General features: G+C 43.3%; 1 protein-coding gene across 1 annotated transcript in view; it reads left to right on the forward strand.

Moving 5' to 3' along the window:
- ESR1 (estrogen receptor 1) overlaps positions 1–20,414 on the forward strand; it is a 333,527-nt gene that overhangs the window by 271,717 nt on the left and 41,396 nt on the right. The window contains exon 4 of the mRNA XM_073557685.1: positions 16,353–16,679. Within this exon, the coding sequence (XP_073413786.1) occupies positions 16,353–16,679 (327 nt within the window). The remainder of the gene's footprint in view (positions 1–16,352; positions 16,680–20,414) is intronic.

Raw genomic sequence — 20,414 nt, forward strand, 5'->3', positions numbered from 1 at the left:
GTGTCAGTAGAAATATAGGGGCGTAACATATTACGGTGCACAATGCGAGTAGGCAGCATTTCATCTTTCTCGGGTCGTATATCGTACACAGATTCCTCAGGGTTTATACGGCGTAGGACCCGATAGGGACTCTCTTCCCAGCGTGGCTCTAATTTGTTCTGGGGACATTGGTCTAGTATGAGTACTCGGTCTCCGCTTTGGAGGTTGGGAGTTGGAGATGAATTCTTTCCTGGGTGTTCTAAGCCTTGAAGTTTGGTATATACGATTCGATGAAGAGTTTGCAGCCTGTGCCGGTGATTTCGGACCCATGATGATACCCCGGTCCAGGGCTGAGGTTCCTCTGGGTCCAACTCTACCTCAGTGATCCCTTTGCCCTCGCGTCCGAACAACAGGGAGTAGGGGGTATAGCCGGTAACTCGATGTACTCGGTTGCTTTAGACCCATACTAGTTCAGGGACATATTCGGGCCAACGGGACTTGTTGTCACTCTCCAGAGTACGCAACATTTGGATTAATGTCCGATTAAATCGTTCACAGGCCCCGTTTCCCTGCGGGTGGTATGGCGTGGTCCGGGATTTGTCAATACCGTAGAGACGGTGTAGTTCCTCCATTATTTTTCCCAAAAAACATGCTCCTTGATCGGAATGTATCCGTTGAGGGCAGCCGTAAACTTGTATAAAGTTTCTACAAATTGCGGAGGCGGCCGACTCCGCGGTCTGGTCTCGAGTGGGGGTGACCACAGTGAACTTAGTGAAATGGTCTACCATGACGAGGCAGTGTACATATCCCTGGAATGCGGGACCGATGGTCAGATAATCCGCCGTCAGAAGCTCGAGGGGCTCTGAGGTCACAATTTGTACTGAGGCACGCTGTGCGGGCGGTTTAGCTAATTCGCATAGGCGACAGGTCCGGCAAGTCTCGTCCACAACAGCATGCAAGCGTGGATGGTAAATTTTCTGTTGTAACCATTGCAAGGTCTTTTGAGCTCCGAAATGAGCCCCTTTTTCGTGGGCTTCTCGAGCCAGTTCGTTAAGTTGGGCTCTGGGCGCAACTACCTGCCAAATCATCATAGATGTTGTTTGTGATGTCATTTTATGATACAATAGTCCCTTTCGGATAACCAGCCTCTCCCATTGTCGTAACATCAGCGACATGTCCTGAGTCAAAGTCTGTCTTTGGGAATCAGTGGGCAGTTTGCCAGCGGTTACCCATTTCCAGAGAAGCCCAATTTCTTTTTCTTCTTGCTGCTGTTGGATCCACTTATCCTGGGATTGTTCCAGCATGCCCCTTAGGGTCTCTGTGGGAGGTACTTTCTGGGTGGCAGCTGTGAGCATGGCAGCGGTGAGGGCGAACGATATCTCTTCCCCTTCTAGTTCATCGTCTCGACTTTTCCCTGGGGTTGTATGTCGAATTCTGGAGAGGGCGTCAGCATGTACATTCTCGGCCCCTCTTTTATAGATGATTTTATAGTTGAATTTCGCCATCCGGGCCACCTATCTCTGTTGTAGAGCCCCCAATTTGGCGTTTTCCAAATGAGCCAGCGGGTTGTTGTCGGTCCGCACCACTACTTTGGAGCCTGCCAGGTACTCTGCGAACCACTCCGTCATGGCCCACACTACTGAAAGGAGCTCGAGCTTAAAAGAGCTGTAATTGTCAGGGTTGCACTCGGAATCATGGAGTGAGCGGCTTAGGCTGGTTTCACATTTGCGTTTTTTAGCGCTGGAAAAAAACGCATATGTGCGCATGCGTTTTTTCCCCTATATTTAACATGGGTGCGCATACCTGCGCGCTTGTAAGCGCATGTATGCGATTTTCATGCGCTGCGTTTTTTTGGGGTGTGCGTTGGTATTTTCCAGACGCAGCATGTTGCATTTTTTGGCCCTGCAAAAAAGCGCATGCGCACATATGCGCACGTTTTGCGCTAAAAATGGCCATTATAGCCTATGGATGCGCATATGTGCGCACTGGCATGCTCATGTATGCGTTTTTTTGCATATGCGTTTTTTTTTTTTAACCATGGAATTTAGGGGTTTGGGTTAGAGTTAGGGTTAGTTAAGGGGGTTTAGGGTTAGGGTTAGGGTCAGGGTCAGGGTTAGGGTTGGGGTTAGGGTCAGGGTTAGGGTTAAGTATGGTTTGGTTAAGGGTTAGGGTCAGGGTTAGGGTCAGGATTAGGGTTAAGTATGGTTTTGTTAAGGGTTAGGGTCAGGGTTAGGGTTAGGGTTAGGGTCAGGGTTAGGGTTAGGGTTAGGGTCAGGGTTAGGGTTAGGGTCAGGGTTAGGGTTAAGTATGGTTTTGTTAAGGATTAGGGTCAGGGTTAGGGTCAGGATTAGGGTTAAGTATGGTTTTGTTAAGGGTTAGGGTCAGGGAAAGGGTTAGGGTTAGGGTCAGGGTTAGGGTTAGGGTTAGGGTCAGGGTTAGGGTTAGGGTCAGGGTTAGGGTTAAGTATGGTTTTGTTAAGGATTAGGGTCAGGGTTAGGGTCAGGATTAGGGTTAAGTATGGTTTTGTTAAGGGTTAGGGTCAGGGTTAGGGTTAGGGTTAGGGTCAGGGTTAGGGTTAGGGTTAGGGTTAGGGTCAGGGTTAGGGTTAGGGTTAGGGTTAGGGTCAGGGTTAGGGTTAAGTATGGTTTTGTTAAGGGTTAGGGTCAGGGTTAGGGTTAGGGTTAGGGTCAGGGTTAGGGTTAGGGTTAGGGTTAGGGTCAGGGTTAGGGTTAGGGTTAGGGTCAGGGTTAGGGTTAGGGTTAGGGTTAGTTAGGGTTTAGGGTTTGGGTTAGGGTTAAGTATGATTTGGTTAAGGGTTAGGGTCAGGGTTAGGGTTAGGGTTAGGGTCAGGGTTAGGGTTAGTAAAGTCATGGTTTGGGTAGTGTGAGGGGCCACCTAAAAATGTTGGAAAAAAACGCAAACGCGGTAAAAACGCACTAAAAACGCATACAAACGCATAAAAACGCTGCGTTTTTTTCATGCATGCTCATAAAAATGCTTGAAAAAAATGCAGCAGTTGTATGCTTATGTATGCGTTTTTTCAATGCGTTTTTTTGCGGGAAAAACGCGCTGCAAAAAAAAGCAAGTGTGAAACTAGCCTTACAAACGCGATCACTCTCTCCCGGCCGTCTTGAACTTGTGACAACACAGCCCCTAGCCCCTGAAGACTCCCGTCAGTGTGTAGGATGAACGGTTGAGAGAAATCCACATAAGCTAACACCGGGGCATCCGAGAGCGCCGCCTTAAGGTCTTGGAAGGCCTCTTCTTGAGTTTGTTACCACTGGATTTTTTGTCCATTTGCCCCAGCGGGAGCCCCCTTCAGCAGGTCGTGCAGGGCTCGAGCTCGACATGCAAAATTCTTTAAGAAACGACGGTAGTATCCGGCCAACCCCAGGAAGGCCCGCACGTCTTTTATCGTCTCGGGGGTAGGCCATCCCTGAATGGCAGCAACCTTTTCTCGGGACGGCCTTACGTCCTCTGCCGAGACGACATGGCCCAGATATTCGATCTGGGTGCAAAATAGGTGGCATTTCTGGGGTTTTACCTTCAACTTGTACTTTTGCAGCCGGCCGAGTACCTGCCCCAACCGCTTCAGGTGGTCCTCAAATGTGGCAGCATAGATGATATCGTCTAAGTATATCAACGTGGCCTCAAAATTGAGATCTCCCAGACACCGCTCCATCAACTGCTGAAAGGTCCGCGGGGTGTTGGCCAGTCCGAACGGCATACGATTGAACTCAAATAGTCCCATAGGCAGCATGAACGCCGTCTTAGCCCTGTCTTCTTCTGACATGGGCACTAGCCAGTACCCACTGGCCAGGTCCAAAGTCGAAAAATACGTCGCCTTCCCCAAGGCGGACAAGGATTCTTCTATTCGGGGTAGTGGGTATGAGTCTTTAATGGTGAAAGCATTCAGCTTTCAATAGTCCACGCAGAATCATAAGGTGCCATCTTTTTTGCGGACCAACACAATAGGGGCCGCCCAGGGGCTTTGGCTTTCTCGAATAACTCCCTTTCATAGCATTTGGGCCAGCAAAGTTTTCACCTCTTCGTAGAGTTGTGGAGGAATCTGTCAATATCGTTCTCGGATGAGGGCCGCCCCTGCAGTGGGAATTCCATGGGTGATGGTGGTGGTACACCCAAAATCTTCCTCATGACTAGCAAATACCTTGTGGTACTGTCCGAGCAGTGTTACTATCTGGGAAAGCTGAGCTGAATTTAGTCCAGAGAGCTCGGCCCGCATCTGTTCCAGGATGTTTCAACCTTTCTCTTGAGTCGAGATTTCAGTAGCCTGTAGAGTCCGGACAGTTACTTCCCAAGGGTCCTCAGATTGCACTCTCAATTGAACTGCAGGGGCCGGCAACACTTCTTCCAAAGGCCTTACTAGCTTGGCCAGTTCGGTCCGAGCTTTCAGGACGATGTCTTGGTCCTCCAGGTTGACGCAGCGCACCAGGACGGTCCCTTTTTGCACTGTGGTCAGGAAACAGGTCACCAGTATGCCAGGAGGTAAGCACTCCGAGTAGCATGGCTCCACCTGCATCTCCACGCCCTCTAAGGGTATCGAGGCTCGAATTGGCAGGACCATCACCGTTTGCCCAGGAGGCAGTACAAGCAGGAGAGCCACTGGCGCAATGACTTTGCCCAGAGCCTCGCCCTCCTGACAGTCCTAATGTACCCGCGCTTCCTGCACCAACTGCTGGAATACCTGTTCTTGGGCCGTGCAGGAACCCCACTGCTTCAGGATCTTGTGCGTGGGATCATTGAGGAGTAGATTGCAGAACTCCCACAGTATGTTCATGCCCAGAATGTCTGGATGCTGCTTATCAGTTTTCCCTTGAATCAGTACCACTCCTCTGTGACCGAGGGATTTACCGCACAGCGTCACCTGTACCCACACCACCCCGGCCACAGGGACCGGTAGTTGATTGGCAGCAACCAGTCTGATCATGGGTCCCCATTGGGGTCTTGCTGCTTCGGGGAAATTTTGCCGGAAATAAGTTGCAGGCATAGTTGTCACTTGTGACCCCGTGTCCACTAGGCACCGGACTGCCCGGCCCTCTACTTCTGCCCATACCTCCGAACATTTTGCGACCAAATCTTCGGGACTTTCACCACCCCTAATCATGGTTGCTGGCTGCGAGCGGTGTCCCCCCGGGATGGAGCCCTCTAGTTTAATGGCCGCCGAGGTGGATATCAACCACGCCGCAGACACTCTGGGGGGAAGTGGCCCGGCTCCCCACACTCATAGCACCGGGTCTGCGCAGACCAACCACCCCAGAGGGAATGGGGCCCCCAGGGGCCGGGATTGAAACTAGGTCGTCCAGTCCCGGACTCAGTCCTTCTCTTCACTTTGGTCATCTCGCCCTTGATGTTCTTCAATTCTTGTTTCATCTCCTCCACCCATTGAGGCTCCTCCACTGCATTCACGGAGGCCTCTACACTCCGGACTTTTCCCACGGGGACTGCCATCCCCTGCTCTTGTTCTCGAGCGCGTGCTTGACTTCCCACCTCTGAAAAGTCTATACGGGATTTCATTCTGACCTGCTCCGGTAATGCCTGTTTTATGAATGGGTCCCGGAGTCCAGTCACCAGTAGGTCGCATAGAGTAATGTCAATAGGTCCTACCCCTACACCGTCCTTTCTTTTGATGGCCGTATACAACTCTTGGAGGACATTCATATATTGGGTGATGGTCTCCCCCTCTCCCTGCATCCGACTGAACAACCGGGTCCTTAACTCTCCCACATTAGTTGGATCCCCATGGGTCTGTTCTACCATCTGTAAAACTTTATCAAAGGTGTTGCGGTTTCCATGGGCCTCAACATTACTGAATTCCGAGCCTCCCCATCTAACGCCATGAGAGCTACTTCGGCTTCCAGGTCAGGAGTCATCGGGTGCATCCAAAAGAGCCCCCGTATCCATTCTGTCCAGCTCCATAGCATAGTATTGGAACCAGAAAACCTAGGCAGGTTGCTCAGCATAGCCCCCAGCGAAATGCTGGAGTGGTGGCCCTCGCTATCTGTCAAGTTCACGGCCCTGCCTTGGTCTGGGGCGTCGTTGTCCGTGCTCGGAGACTGCATCCTGCCGACTATGCCAAATGTAGGTAACAGCAGGTATGCAGGATGCAGTGTCGAGACGCGAGAATGGGTGAACTTTGGCTAAAGAAACTTTTATAACTTTGAGCCACTATGGCTATGCTAAGCAACCAAAAGTAATAATAGAAGATACCGTCCTCGCAGGGACTATGCACCAACAAGCACTTTAACTGAGAACACGACTAATCCGGCAATAGCCGGTTGCTATAGGGCCGAGATATGGCCGACTACGGGTCCTTATTTTCTAAAGTGTCACTTATCCGTCCTGACGTCCCTCGGTGTCGCTGATGGGCTGCGTTGGCGTCACAGTCGCTGGGCCCAGCTGCTGAAGATCTGTTGTAATCTTTGGGTACCCCAGCACCCAGGAGGAGTTGGGGCACAACAGGCCCTAAAGGAGTCTTGGAGTTGGGGCGCAACAGGCCCTGAAGGAATCCTGGAGTTGGGGCACAACAGGCCCTGAAGGAATCCTGGAGTTGGGGAACAACAGGCCCTGAAGGAGTCTTGACGTTGGGGCACAACAGGCACTGAAGGAGGCCTTTGATGAGGTAACCCCCTGTAAACACAGCGGGTTTCGGCTTATCCGAAAGTTTAATGAGACTCTTGTCTCCAAGCTGGGTTATGTCGCAGTTCCCAGGAGTGGCGGTTGGCAGGCCACATGCACGGCTTGGACCTATGCGAAGAGTTCCCCTGTAGGCGGGGAGTAGGCCCCAACTGCTGACTGTGGCGGAGTGACGTCCACTGTGGCCGATGATGAAGAGGCCGCAGCCGTGGACTGAGGAGGGCGGCGGACCAGCCGCAACAGACCGAAGCACAGTGGTAATGGCTGCGGCTGACCGTGGGCGGGGAGCGGCCCTGGATTGGAGTAAAGCACAAGTCTCTTGTTGGCAGGTTCGTCGCTTGCCCTCCGTAGGCCACTGAAGGTCTCCCCGCTGGTCAACATCTGTCACCCTGGCTCTCTTAACCTCCCATGGTTTCTTGCTCCGTTCTGCCTCTCTGCCAACTAACTCCCCTGCGTGCTCCCTGTCCCTTTTATACTCTCCCCTCCCCTTGCTGCCCTGTCACATTCAGCAGTCCACTCTCCTCCTCTGCTCCCCGGGTACTGTTTCCTTAGGAACTCAGATGGCGGTCCCCTTGGTTCCGGCCCGGACACTCTGCGGGGATCCTCCTCCCTACAATGACATCCTGGTTCAATAGTAGTGATTGAGAAGTGAACACATATAGCTTTATAGGTATCGCACCGTCCTTTTAATGACTGGGCTTTTCGTTTTTGTGTTTTTCGTTTTTTCTTTGCCTTCTTCCAAAAACCACATTTTATTTTTATGACATTCATTGTTTGGTAAAAAAAAACCTGGCAATATAATTCTTCAGGTCTGTATGATTACAGCAATAGCAAACTTGTATTATTTTTTTTATTTGAAAAGGTAAAAAAAAAAAAAATTAAAATAAGAAAAAATGTAGCTTGTGGCAAGCTAAATTGCTTCTTATTGCATTTTTTACACAGTTGACGTTTTAATTTTTATTTTTCTTTACAGTGTTTACCGAATGAGTTAATCTATTTTATATAATAATAGATCGAATTTTTACGGTGCTTTGATGCCAAATAGCTTTATATTTTTAAATATCTTTTACTTTTAATGGGGGAAATTTGATGTTTTTCAAATTTTTTATAAAAAAAACTTTTTCTATACTGCAATACAACTGTATTTCAGTGTGTAGTAAACATCATGGTCTACTATGCATGTCAGCTACAGGTACTGTGTTACACTGTTTTAGCACTGCTGTACTGTGTTAGCATTGCTGTACTGTGTTAGCAATGCTGTACTTTGTTAGCAATGCTGTACTGTGTTATCACTGCTGTACTGTTAGCTCTGCTGTACTGTGTTATCACTGCTGCACTGTGCTAGCTCTGCTGTACTGTGCTAGCAATGCTGTACTATGTTAGCACTGCTGTACTGTGTTAGCAATGCTGTACTTTGTTAGCATTGCTGTTCTGTGTTATCACTGCTGTACTGTGTTAGCTCTGCTGTACAGTGTTATCACTGCTGTACTGTGTTAGCTCTGCTGTACTGTGTTAGCACTGCTGTACTGTGTTAAATCTCATCTCACTGCTGAGCTGTATATATTTTGAGAGTAAAATGTCAATTATTACACATCACTCTGATAATGGTAATTTCTCCTTTTATTAGAAATATTCCCTGGAGATTCTCATGTAGATCAATGTCCAGTCCATGGTTCTGAACAGCTCATTTCCGTACAGGAAAAACATGGATTTTTGTGGAAAAACACATCAGATTTAAGATATCAACATATAATTTTATTCAACTTTCTAAGACCTACATGCCCATATAGATGGCTTTGGAGGGTTGATCATACTGACAAATTCCCTTTAACTGCATCAGACCATGCTCAGCAGTACCTGCAACTATTAGAGGCAGAAGATGGCTGAATAACAGCCATCATCTGATGGGAATGGTGAGGGCTTGACTCAATATACCCTCAACGAACAAGCGCTGTCCATGTACAGCGCTCACCAATAAGGGATCCATTAGATCAATTGCAATTAATAATTTAGGAAACTATATTTGGTCTTGTATTATTTTTGATGTATGTAACAGATGTAATGCGGTTGTCAAATATAACCATAAAGATAAAATAAAATACCAAACAATTGAAAAATCATCCTTTTTTTTCTGGATTAAAAAACAGTTGATTTTTTTAATATATTTGTCTGAATCCAGCCTTAGGAAAAGTGTAGCATTACAAAGTCACCAATGGATGAGTAGAGATGTCTAGAATGTACTGTAGTAGATGTTTGTTCACGATTGTTGCGTCATGTTAATACTTTACTGTGTCTATCACGTTCATGTGGGACTGAACAGACGCCATTGACTTAATGAGACGCGTCAAGAATTCATTGATATTGACAGCAAGAATAATGTTGTATTATTTATGAGCTATCATTTCCATAAAAAGTGATAAAATTGTTAAAGGAATCTGAAAGGGCAGTGTGAGCAAAGTTTTAACACAGTTGCCAGTATTGTTATCTATTTTTTTGCCCAGTGATCCAGCACTGACCCTCTTGTAGAGCTCTTGGTCTTTGCTTACATTCCAACAGTAAAATCCAATCTATCAAAATATAAAATTAATTAACCCGATCGGTAAGCAGCATAATAGGAAAACCAGAATTACATTTTTTGTCCACTGTAAAAATGCAATTAATGAGATCAAAACTTTGTACCTACCTCAAAATGGGATCAATAAAAACAACAGCTCGAGGTGCAAAAAAACAAGACCTCACACAGCCCCATTGACCAAAAATTGAAAATGTCACGGAAAATGGGGCCACAAGTGATTTTTCATTTTTTTTACACCATACCAAAATTTTTTTCAATCATACTGACCTGGAAAATCATATTTCCAAGTAATTTTTGCCATATAGTGAACATGGTAAATTTAAAAAAGAAATTGTGGTATTGCACTTTTTTTCATCACACTTTGAATTTTTTCCCATTTTTCAGTATATCACATAAGAAAATGAACAGTGTCATTCAAAACTACAATTTGCCCTGCAAAAACGAGCCCTTTAATATCTCTGGACAAAAAAATAAAACAGTTATGGCGCTTGGAAAAAGAAGATGAAAAAACAAAAATGCAAACAAAAGAAAATAGCCATATCGAGCAGAGGTTAAATCTATGTAATGGAGAATGTTGTTTCAAAAACAACTTCTTGCAGATACTACTGATTTGCAACTTGTTGCTTCGACTTTGGGGTGACCATTTTTGGTCCAAGTGAGATCTGATAACACATCGGATCGCATTAAGACCAATGTTTTCTATAGGGCCGTTCACGTGTCTGATGTTTTTCTCGAACAGAGCCATTGCAAGGAAAAATTAGCAGCATACACAATTTGCATCCAATATTCGGATGGCACTTGGCCATGAAAGTCAATGAGTCTGTGGGAAAAATCAGAGTGTGGTCCGATTTTCAAAGAATGGAGAAGATGAGAGTCTGCACTTTAAACCCATATTGATTTTATAACTGTATGTTGAATTTGTGTCACTGTCCAAATATTTCTGGACTTAACTGTAGTAAACAAGCTAGGGAGACACAAGTGTATAAAAAATTGCTCCAGCCATGTGCAGCAGTTATTAATCTTTTACAGGACCATTTACAGTTTCCTAAGATACAGAATTGCAATAGTAATACGCATTTATGACATCTGATTTTTCTCACACTCAGCTGATTTCAGAGTAAAATCGCACTATGTTGCAATTTTTTCACACTGACTGCATGTGAGAAAAAGTATGCTGATCAGCACTATCTCATTGAATAACATTGGGCAAAATGCAGTATCTTTTGTATCAGATTGCATTAGTCGGTTTTATATGGTCATGTGAGCAAGCCCTTAACACCTTTTAACAGTGGCAGTTAAGGGTACTTATTCCTCAGCGCCACTTTTAATGGTGCTGAAAAATAAGGGTATAGCGCCCACAATGTTGAAAAATCTCCATGGTCTCGGCTACCGGGGTAGCTGAGATCCTGGAGAACATGATTTGGGTCGGTTTTTACCATCCCCAGTGTTGTGATCGCCGTTATTCACTGAATAACAGCGACTGCAAAAATAGTCATTTATTTCTCTCTCCTCTGTTGTGATCTACCATACCAGAGGAAAGAGAAATGGGGTCATCCAAGCCACTCCGGTGTCCCTGGACCCTACGGCTCTGTCCCCTGATGTGAGGGAGATCTCCCCTACACTCCAAAAATGTGCCCCCTCCCTTGACATGCATTCCCCAAGGCCATAAAAAGCAATGCAATGTTTTTCTTCACTCAATGAACAAGCTCTTTGAAGCTCAGGTGACTAACAATTAGCACAGGGTGTGAGCTCTCTGCAGCTTCACAGCTAATTGGATCCTTTTGTCTGACTCAAGCACATGGAGACACAGAATGCAATATCTCTGAGACAAACCAAGCACATAATCAGAATCGGCGTTCCTTCCCCCATACGCCTGTGCCCGGCAGCCACCTGTAGCACTCTGCATTATTGAGTTATAAAGCATAGCTAACAGGAATTACATACAGTAGGCATATTTAGTCTCTATGCGTAGATAAAATCCAGCGGAGATCAGTGGTGGTGCCGCCAACCCATTCAGAGCTTCAGGCGGAAAGTTATGGGTCATCTTTGATTCTGGATAGAAAACTCATATTCTCAGACATGGGAGGAGGGAGGCAGCCCAGCCCAAAGGTGGCATCAGAGTTTGGGGGGAACAGTCTATGAGATATATGGCAGTCCCTCACTTTGGACTTAGTTTTTCTACTGGCAGGAGGTACATTAGCTGACGCAGACAGGAAAACCACATAACTGAGATTTGGTTCTGTGATCCATCAGCACCTCCCTGTGGCCACATGCTACATAACACGGTAATTGCATCCTATCTATGCCCTACCTTTGTACTGCACTCCTGACTGTATACTTGTATATTGTTCTGTATATATATGCCTGTATATCACTGGTGCGCCTTTTCGGTGGATAAAAATAAAATTAATCTTGGGCTGCTCATTTATCTCGATTCACGAATCCCCATGCCGCACACTCTGTTGGTTATATTATACGCTACTACTCGGGTTGGTTTCTGACCTGATATAAGTCTGTTGTCGGACGGGGCTTATTTCAAACAAGGAACTGGTGGCAGAATACCGTACTGTGTCAGTGAGGAACTCTGGCAGTAATGGCAGGGAGGTATATACATTTATCCCCCGCCTGGACTGGTGATATATATCCCCCCTCACTGGGAGGGCCACAATAATGTATACCTTTAAGGGAAGCCTTTGTGGCAACTATTTGCCCTCTGTGCAGCTCCCTGAAAGACTTGGGGCAAGTGGTGGCACCAGAGAGCGGATCCCTGATGGGTACTTCTTTCCCCTCCCCCGAAGTGAGCAAAGTCGACACCCCCTTCCCCTGTGCGATCCGTCACACCTGGCCCTTGGCCGATATCTGCCAGCTGCAACAATAGGAGATTTTTCCTATTGGTCCATTTTGATCACTGTGATAGACCCAATCACAGTGATCAAAATAAAAAAAATGTAAATAAAACCCCTGCTTTATCACCCCCTTAGTTAGATAAAAATAGTAAATTAAAAAATGTATATTTTTCCATTAGGGTTAGAGTTGGGGTTAGAGTTAGGGTTAGTGTTGGTCTAGGGTTAGGGTTGGGGTTAGGGTTGGGGCTAGGATTGGGGCTAGGGTTATGGTTGGGGTGGGGCTAATGTTAGGGTTAGGCTAGAGTTGAGCCAGGGTTAGGGTTGGGGCTGGGGTTAGGGTTAGGCTAGGGTTGGGTTTAGAGTTGTGTTGGGGTTACGGTTGTGGTGTTGAGGTTAAAGATGTGGTGTTGGGGTTAGGGTTGTGTTGGGAATACGGTTGTGTTGGGGTTAAGGTTGCATTTGTGTCACGTTGGGGTGTTGGGGTTAGGGTGGTGTTGGAGTTGGGGGATAGGGTTATGCTTAGAGTTATGGCTGGGATTAGGGTCAGGAGTAGGACTGTGTTAAGGTTGGAGTTAGAATTGGGGAGTTCCACTGTTTAGGTACATCAGCAGTCTCCAAACATGACATGGTGTCTGCCTTTGATTGCAGCCAATTTTGCATTCAAAAACGTTGCTCCCTCCCTTCTGAGCCCTGCCATGCGCCCAAACAGTGGCTTTCCCGCATATACGGGGTATCGGTGTACTCAAGAGAAATTGCACAACAAATTTGGTGGTCCATTTTCTCCTGATACTCTTGTGAAAATAAAAAAAGTGTGGTTCCAACGTAAATTTTTGTGGAAAAATAAATGTTCATTTTTTCCTTCCACATTGCTTTAGTTCTCATGGAGCACATGAAGGGTTAATAAACTTCTTGAATGTGGTTTTGAGCACTTTGAGGGCTGCAGTTTTTAGAATAGTGTCACTTTGGGGTATTTTCTGTCATATTGACCCCCCCCAAACTCACTTCAAATGTGAGGTGGTCCCTAAAAAAATGGTTTTGTAAATTTTGTTGGAGAAATGAGAAATTGCTGGCTTCCAAATTTGTGCTGATGTAAAGTAGACATGAGGGAACTGTTATTTATGAACTATTTTTTGTGATATGACTCTCTTATTTAAGGGCACAAAGATAAAAATTTTGAAAGCTGCAAAATTTTCTACATTTTTGTCAATTTTCCATTTTTTCATAAATTAACGCAAGTCATATTGAAGGAATTTTACCACTGACATGAAGTTCAATATGTCACAAAAAAAACAATCTCAGAATCAGTGGGATCCGTTGAAGCGTTCCACAGCTATAACCTCATAAAAGGACAGTGGTCAGAATTGTAAAAATTGGATCGGTCATTAAGTACAAAATTGGCTCTGTCACTAAGGTGTTAAAGTCAATAAACTAATGTGAGTCTTCAAAAAGGTAGAAAAGTTAGAAAAGTGAACTACACCTCTACCTGAATGGGATATCACAGCAAGGAATTCATGACTATATGGTGCAAACATTAAGTGACAGTCACCATGTATATTCAACTGTAGTGACTAGGACAAAAAGTTTCTCAATTTTTGAAAATTTATATCAGTCTACAACAGCCAATAAAATTTAAAGAAATCTTAGAATTTGTCTCAAATTCGTCAAACATGTTCCTAAAGTTAAACAATATATTTACCAACAATTCATATGTATTTGATGTTTTTATTACGGCTCTCTTCTACACCAAACCTGCGCTGTAACTGGCCAAAATGATACACGATTTAATCTTATCGTAAGTGCAAGCAGGATAGTGGGTGAAGGTTAAGATAACACGAGTGCAGAGAGACATATTGTGGGAATTTAGGTGTGTTCCTGTAACTTAATTTTCTGATATAAAGCAGATACTGTATCATTTCTGGACAGCTTTAATTTTTGAAGGCGAGAACATCTCATGGAATCTAAGTTCATCAATCACAGAAGTTGGTGGGAATACCAAGCCAAACAGGGAACAGTCCAAATAAAAGCATTTCCATCATTTTCAGTAGCTGGTAAACCACAAATATTTGAGGCAACCTTTAGGAGTATTTAGTCTTCTTGAGAAAACATGATAACCGTTATCATAAGCCATGTCCAAAATATTTTTTTTTCTAATATGTAATCATAAGTGGATTCTGGAAATTGTAAACCCCTTAAGAGAATGAGAAATGATGGTGAAATAATTTACTACTTGTCATGGAGGTTATCAATACTGAAGGCCCTTCTTGTGCAGTCTTAATCCCCTAAAAAATCAAATAGTGCACTAGAATCATTGACTGCCAAATAAGCAACATCTTACATGAAATAAGTGTAACCAATTGGCTTGTTTACTATAAAATCCACACCTTTGGCCCCTTGTTCTAGGACAATGAGTATGTTATTCTCATTTGCCTTTAGACTATGTTCAGTTAATGGTTTTTAGCATTTCATTTTATGATGATTACTAGTACCATAACATCTGTGGTTTTTTTTTTTTTTTTTTTACAAAATAATGCACATGTGTCCTCAGAGAATTTAAGATATTCAAGCATAGCATAGCTCTTTGTTATTTAGGGTGAGCTTGTAAAACAACTATTTCTAGAACAATAGAATAATAATTTGGGGTAGGTTCAGCTTTTGTGGCTAAAAAACTTTTCTAGGAAGCTGTTTCACTAAAATTTGGAACATAGCTATGGGATATTCATTCGGACACTAGTGAGTTCAAATATTCATATTGGGAAATGAGACTTGCCTCAAAATTTCCAAATTTACTAATGAAAATGGAAGAACTGGTATTAGATGGAGTCAAGGTATATTCACACAGGACTTATGTGCTGCATCGGCATTATCTGCAGTAATTGTAAAGATGTTTCTGCAAACAGAAAATCCACAGCACATACAACCTATGTCAACAAGTCATTAATGTTCGAGATACAGCCGGTGTAATAAGTATTGATCAGGTCACCAATTTTCTAAGTAAATACATTTCTAAAGGTGCTGTTGACATGAAATTCTCAACAGATGTTGGAAAAACCCATTCAATCTACACAGGCAAAGAAATGACACCATAAATGTCCATAAATTAAATGATGTGTAATAATAAGAAATGACACAGTGAAAAGGTATTGAACATGCTTACTGAAATTTTCTTAATACTTTGTACAAAAGCCTTTGCTTGGCTATTTTCACACTAGCATTGAGCAGAGCTGTGGAGGGCTGCGTAGTTCCTCCGTTAAGCCCCGCCCACTGCGGCACCTCTTCCTTCAGCTCCGCCTACGTCGGCATGCATCCTGCGTACCCTATCTTTAACATTGGGTATGCAGGCTATGCGTTTTGACGCTGTGCCGACTGCAACAAAATGCAATATGTTGCATTCGGCGCAGCATCAAAACGACGCATGCGCAGGCATCCGCATACATTTGCATGGCCTGCATACCCAATGATAAAGATAGGGTGTGCAGGACGCATGCTGATGTAGGCGGAGCTGAAGGTAGGGGTGCAGCAGTGGGCGGGGCTTAACAATGGAACTACACAGCCCTCTGCAGCTCTGCCGAACGCTAGTGTAAAACTAGACTTAGTGATGACAGTTTCAAGACACCTACTGTATAGAGAAACTATTTGCATGTATGGAAAGAACTAAAGCTCAGAGTTCATAGAAGCAGCCCATGGAACGTTCAGGATTTGAAGAGTGTTTGCATGGAAGAATGGGCCAAAATCATACTGTACCTGAGCAATGCATGTGTCTAGTTTCTCAATACAGGAGGGGTCTTGAAGCTGTCATCACATCAAGTTTACTCATAAAATTGGTGTTGTGTTCAATACTTACTTCAACCACTGTATATGTTTGAGGTCAAACAACATCCAGAAAACTTCCCAGAAAATCATGAATTTACCCATAAGTCTTGAAATCTATTAGATATTATATGTTCATTACCGCCATGGCTGAACTGCGACATTTTACAACTCTACTAATTGATTTTAACTATTAAGTGGAAGCTGTAGTCCACACAATTGCATACTACTGAATGATTGCTTTTGACTGCAGAGATAGCTCAAGAACTAAAATAAATCAGTAGCGCCACAAAAAGTCACAATGTAGCCAAAGCCCAATGCTTGATATTATGCATTTATTAGTATTGGCTTTTTGGTGCCATAGTGCAAATCTACTTTCAAGCAAACAATTGAGTGACCGATTTTATAGTACATGAACATATAATATCAAGGTAAATTGGTGGATTTATCAGCATTGTAACAGGCTTAATAGTAACTGTATTTGGTTTTAGGTATTAGAAAAGATCGAAGAGGAGGACGGATGATGAAACACAAACGTCAGAAGGAAGAGCAGGAGCAGAAGTGTGATGGGAATACATCTGAAATAAGGACAGCATCAATTTGGGTGAACCCCACTGTTAAAAGCATGAAACTGAGCCCAGTATTGTCTCTGACAGCAGAACAGCTAATTAGTGCCTTAATGGAAGCTGAGCCACCCATTGTATATTCGGAGCATGACTCAACCAAACCTCTCAGTGAAGCCTCTATGATGACACTGCTCACAAACCTTGCAGACAAGGAGCTGGTGCACATGATTAACTGGGCCAAAAGAGTGCCAGGTAGGTTTGTAAAGTACCGATAAAGACCGCTCTGCTATTTATTCAGTGGTGAGAAATTTTAAGCAACAGTACTGATTATGTTTTAAGCTGTTCCTCCACTTCCTTTTTATATTTACATTCCAAGAGCTATAACTTTCTATTATCTATTTAATTTACCTTATTATAGATTGAAAAATGGAAAAAAAAATTCTTGTGGGGTGCAATGAAATAATATAACAATTCCTTGATTTGTTTTGAGGATTCATTTTGCATTAGTTCATTATGTTGTAAAAATGACATATCAAGAGGATTTATCCCTATAATGTAATGGGTGGATTTATTCTCAGGACTCTAGTCCATTGGACAGTCAGTAGTCTCTAGTCACCTGGTGGGAGACTCACAATTCTCTTACCTTCCAGGATTCCCAGCATGGCTTTTGACTAGCTGGAGCTTGTGTGATGATGTCGCACCAACCTGTCTAATCAAAAGCCATGTCGGGAATCCCAGAAGGTAAGAAATTCTCAAGCTCCTGTCCAGTGGCCAGAAACCACTGACCTGGCCAATGGAACAGAGCCTAGTGTGAATCAAACCATCAATCTCTAATTAGGAGTACTTTATCGGGTTCCTCATAATATTTTTAATCATTCCTAACTGTTATTGCTGTCTGCGGACTATTCTGGGAGTGCCGTCAAGCATCCCTGCTTTTTGCCTATATCACGCCCATCATGATTTACAAACCAGTATGCTCAGGGAAGAGGAGAAGAGTGAGCCGAAGATCAGTCTTCACTGAAAACCGATTTCACCAGGGTGAACGATCTGACTTTAGATAAATAGTGGACTTGAACCACTGTCAGCATAAGGTGCAATGAATATAAATGCTGCTATAAAGCATGAATATAAAGTAAATGACAAATAGTTAAAAGACAAACACTTACATCGGTAATAGAGCTTTACTGCAGGTGTTCCCGCCGCCCCAACGCACGTTTTGTGCATTCACTTCCTCAGGAGGAACAATAGGTTGCGTTTTTATTATTGTGGATGTGGATAGAGCTTTTTTTGTAAATCGCTCCACACAAATTCAGCAAAATGTAAAGAAAATATAAAAAAAATAATACTCACCTTACCGCTACCGCTTACCTTCTGGCTGCCTCCCCATGCTCTCCTCTGTAATTCCTCACCATCTCTTTTTACTACCTCCATGCTCTTCACATGAGACTAACATATATTGCACAACCCCGACCAGGCCCAGAATGTCTCTGTGTATTTGTTTTGTAAGGTCACGTCGATATTGTGACATCAGGACGTGGAGAGTAACTTTATGACAGACACTGCATGCACATGCAGACAAAAGTCCTGACCTAGCGCAAAAATGCCCGAGGTTTCAGAACGAGCCGGTGCTAAGAAGACGCGCCATGAACCATAAAGTGTATAGTAAATACCAGAAGTCAATTATGAGGAGAGTGTTGGTTTGTTTGTACATTTTACATTTATTGTGCTATGGAGTCTCACTCTACAGACCTCAGAGAAAAATAAAAGACATTCAATTCACAGGGACTAAATTTGCTGTATATTGAATTTCCCAATAATATCAGGCAGAATTTGGCAAATTTGAATTTCTTTAGTTCCACTCCTCTCTAGAATCTACATTCTGTTTTCTGCAGCATCATCCCAGTCTGACATTGGTAGAAAAGCCTAATGAAGCCAATGCTAGAAAAGCTACATTTTAATTGATGTAATATAGTAAACATAATTGATGCTATGTACAGGGATCAATTGGATATTACTACTTATAGATAAATATATTTCTGTGTAATAAATGAAAAGGAAATGTCCAGAATGGTGACAGTAGTATGATAAAACAATATTTGGAATGTCAGAGACATATTTTCACGGCTGCTACAGCTTTTAAGTTTCTACAGATATACAGTAATGAGAGCTTTAAAATGCTACTGAAAATGTCAATGCAGAAGAAAATGTGTATTTTTATGTGTCCCTACCTGCAAGGATTTATTCATCTCTGAAGACACAGTTGTGAATGAACCTTAATACCAACCTGCAGCTTTGCTGATAACGCTTGTAACTCAAAAAGTTCAAATACAGTAGGTGCCGTAATTATCATGAACATCTATATTTATCATATGCTGTTGGCACATGCAATTCTAAAGGTAATGATTGACACTAGAAATTAACCGCTAACATGTACAAATTCCCGAATCTGTGCTCAGTTAAAGAGAACCTGTCACAGTATCTAATCTGCTGGCGGGATGTTCTAGAGCAGGAGGTGCTCCTCTGATTCACCACCCACTGGACTCATATATGCATGCAAACAGCGGGGATTTTAGTTCTGAATGTGCAAGTTATGCTGAATTTTTCCCAACAAACCTATATGTCGTTCTGCTCAGCTTCTTCTCTATATCATGCTGTGCACAGATCTAGAGGATTTACAGCTGTTTTAACTGTAGATTAGAGAGGAATAAAAACAGTAAGGTTGTGGGGTTGGGGGGGACTTCTAAGTATTATCCCCTTCACGCCGCAGCCCTTTTTCGTTTTTTGTGTTTATGTTTTTCGCTCTCCTTTTTCCCAGAGCCACAACTTTTTTAAATTTACATCAATATGGCCATATGAGGGCTTGTTTCTTGCGGGAGGAGTTGTACTTTTGAATGGCGCAATTGATTTTACTATGTTGTGTACTCGAAAACAGTAAAAAAAATTCCAAGTGCGATGAAATGGCAAAAAAGTGCAATTCCACAACTTTTTAAAAAAAATTTTACCATGTTCATCAAATGCTAAAACTGACCTGCCATTATGATTCTCCAGGTTATTATGAGTTTGCAGATGCCAAACATAAATAGGTTGCTTTTTATTTAAATGGTGAAAAAAATACAAAGTTTGTTAAAACAAAAAATAATCATTGCGTCTCCATTTTTCTTGATTTGGGGCAGGGTGACGGCTTATTTTTTGCGTGCCGAGCTATCGTTTTTAATAATATCATTTTGGTGTGGATATTATCTTTTGGTCGCCCATTGCTGCATTTTAATGCAATGTTGCAGCGACGAAAAAAATTCTGTCATTTTTACTTTATTTCACTACACCATTTACCGATCGGATTAATTCTTTTTATAGCTTGATAGATTGGGTGATTCTGAACTCAGCAATACCAAATATGCGTGTATTTTCATTTTTTTGATAGTTTTAATTTAAATAAGGGGTGATTTGAACTTTTATTTTTTTTACTTTTTTTAAAACTTTTTTTGCTTTTTGAATGCTTCAATAAGAGACTAGAAGCTGCGATAACCTGATCACCTGTGCTACACACAGGCGATTATCAGATCGCCTGTATGTAGCAGAAATACACACTTGCTATGAGCGCTGGCCACCAGGCGGTGGTCATTGCAATCTGGCAATGACAACCATGGAGATCTGTTGGAGACCGCTGGCTGTCATGCTGACCCATTAGTGACACGCGATCATGTGATGGGTTTCCTGCGCGATCACATTAAATGCCTCTGTCAGCGATTGACAGCGGCATTTAAAACAGCTGACATGTGCCAGGAAAGATGTGGGCTCAGTGTCGGAGCCCACATCAATGGGAGGGAGACTTCATGTGCTGTACTAGCACGGCAAATGTCGTGAAGGGGTTAAGGGAAGTTTAAACAGAATTTTAAAAATCATAATATTGTAACTGGTGAGAGTAATACTGTTCTTGTAGCAAAACACAAGTAATTTCCAGACATAAATGTTTAGTTTGCAAAAAAA

This window comes from Dendrobates tinctorius, unplaced genomic scaffold, assembly GCF_039654945.1.
Source record: "Dendrobates tinctorius isolate UK_male_01 unplaced genomic scaffold, ASM3965494v1 ptg000250l, whole genome shotgun sequence".
NCBI lineage: Eukaryota > Metazoa > Chordata > Amphibia > Anura > Dendrobatidae > Dendrobates > Dendrobates tinctorius.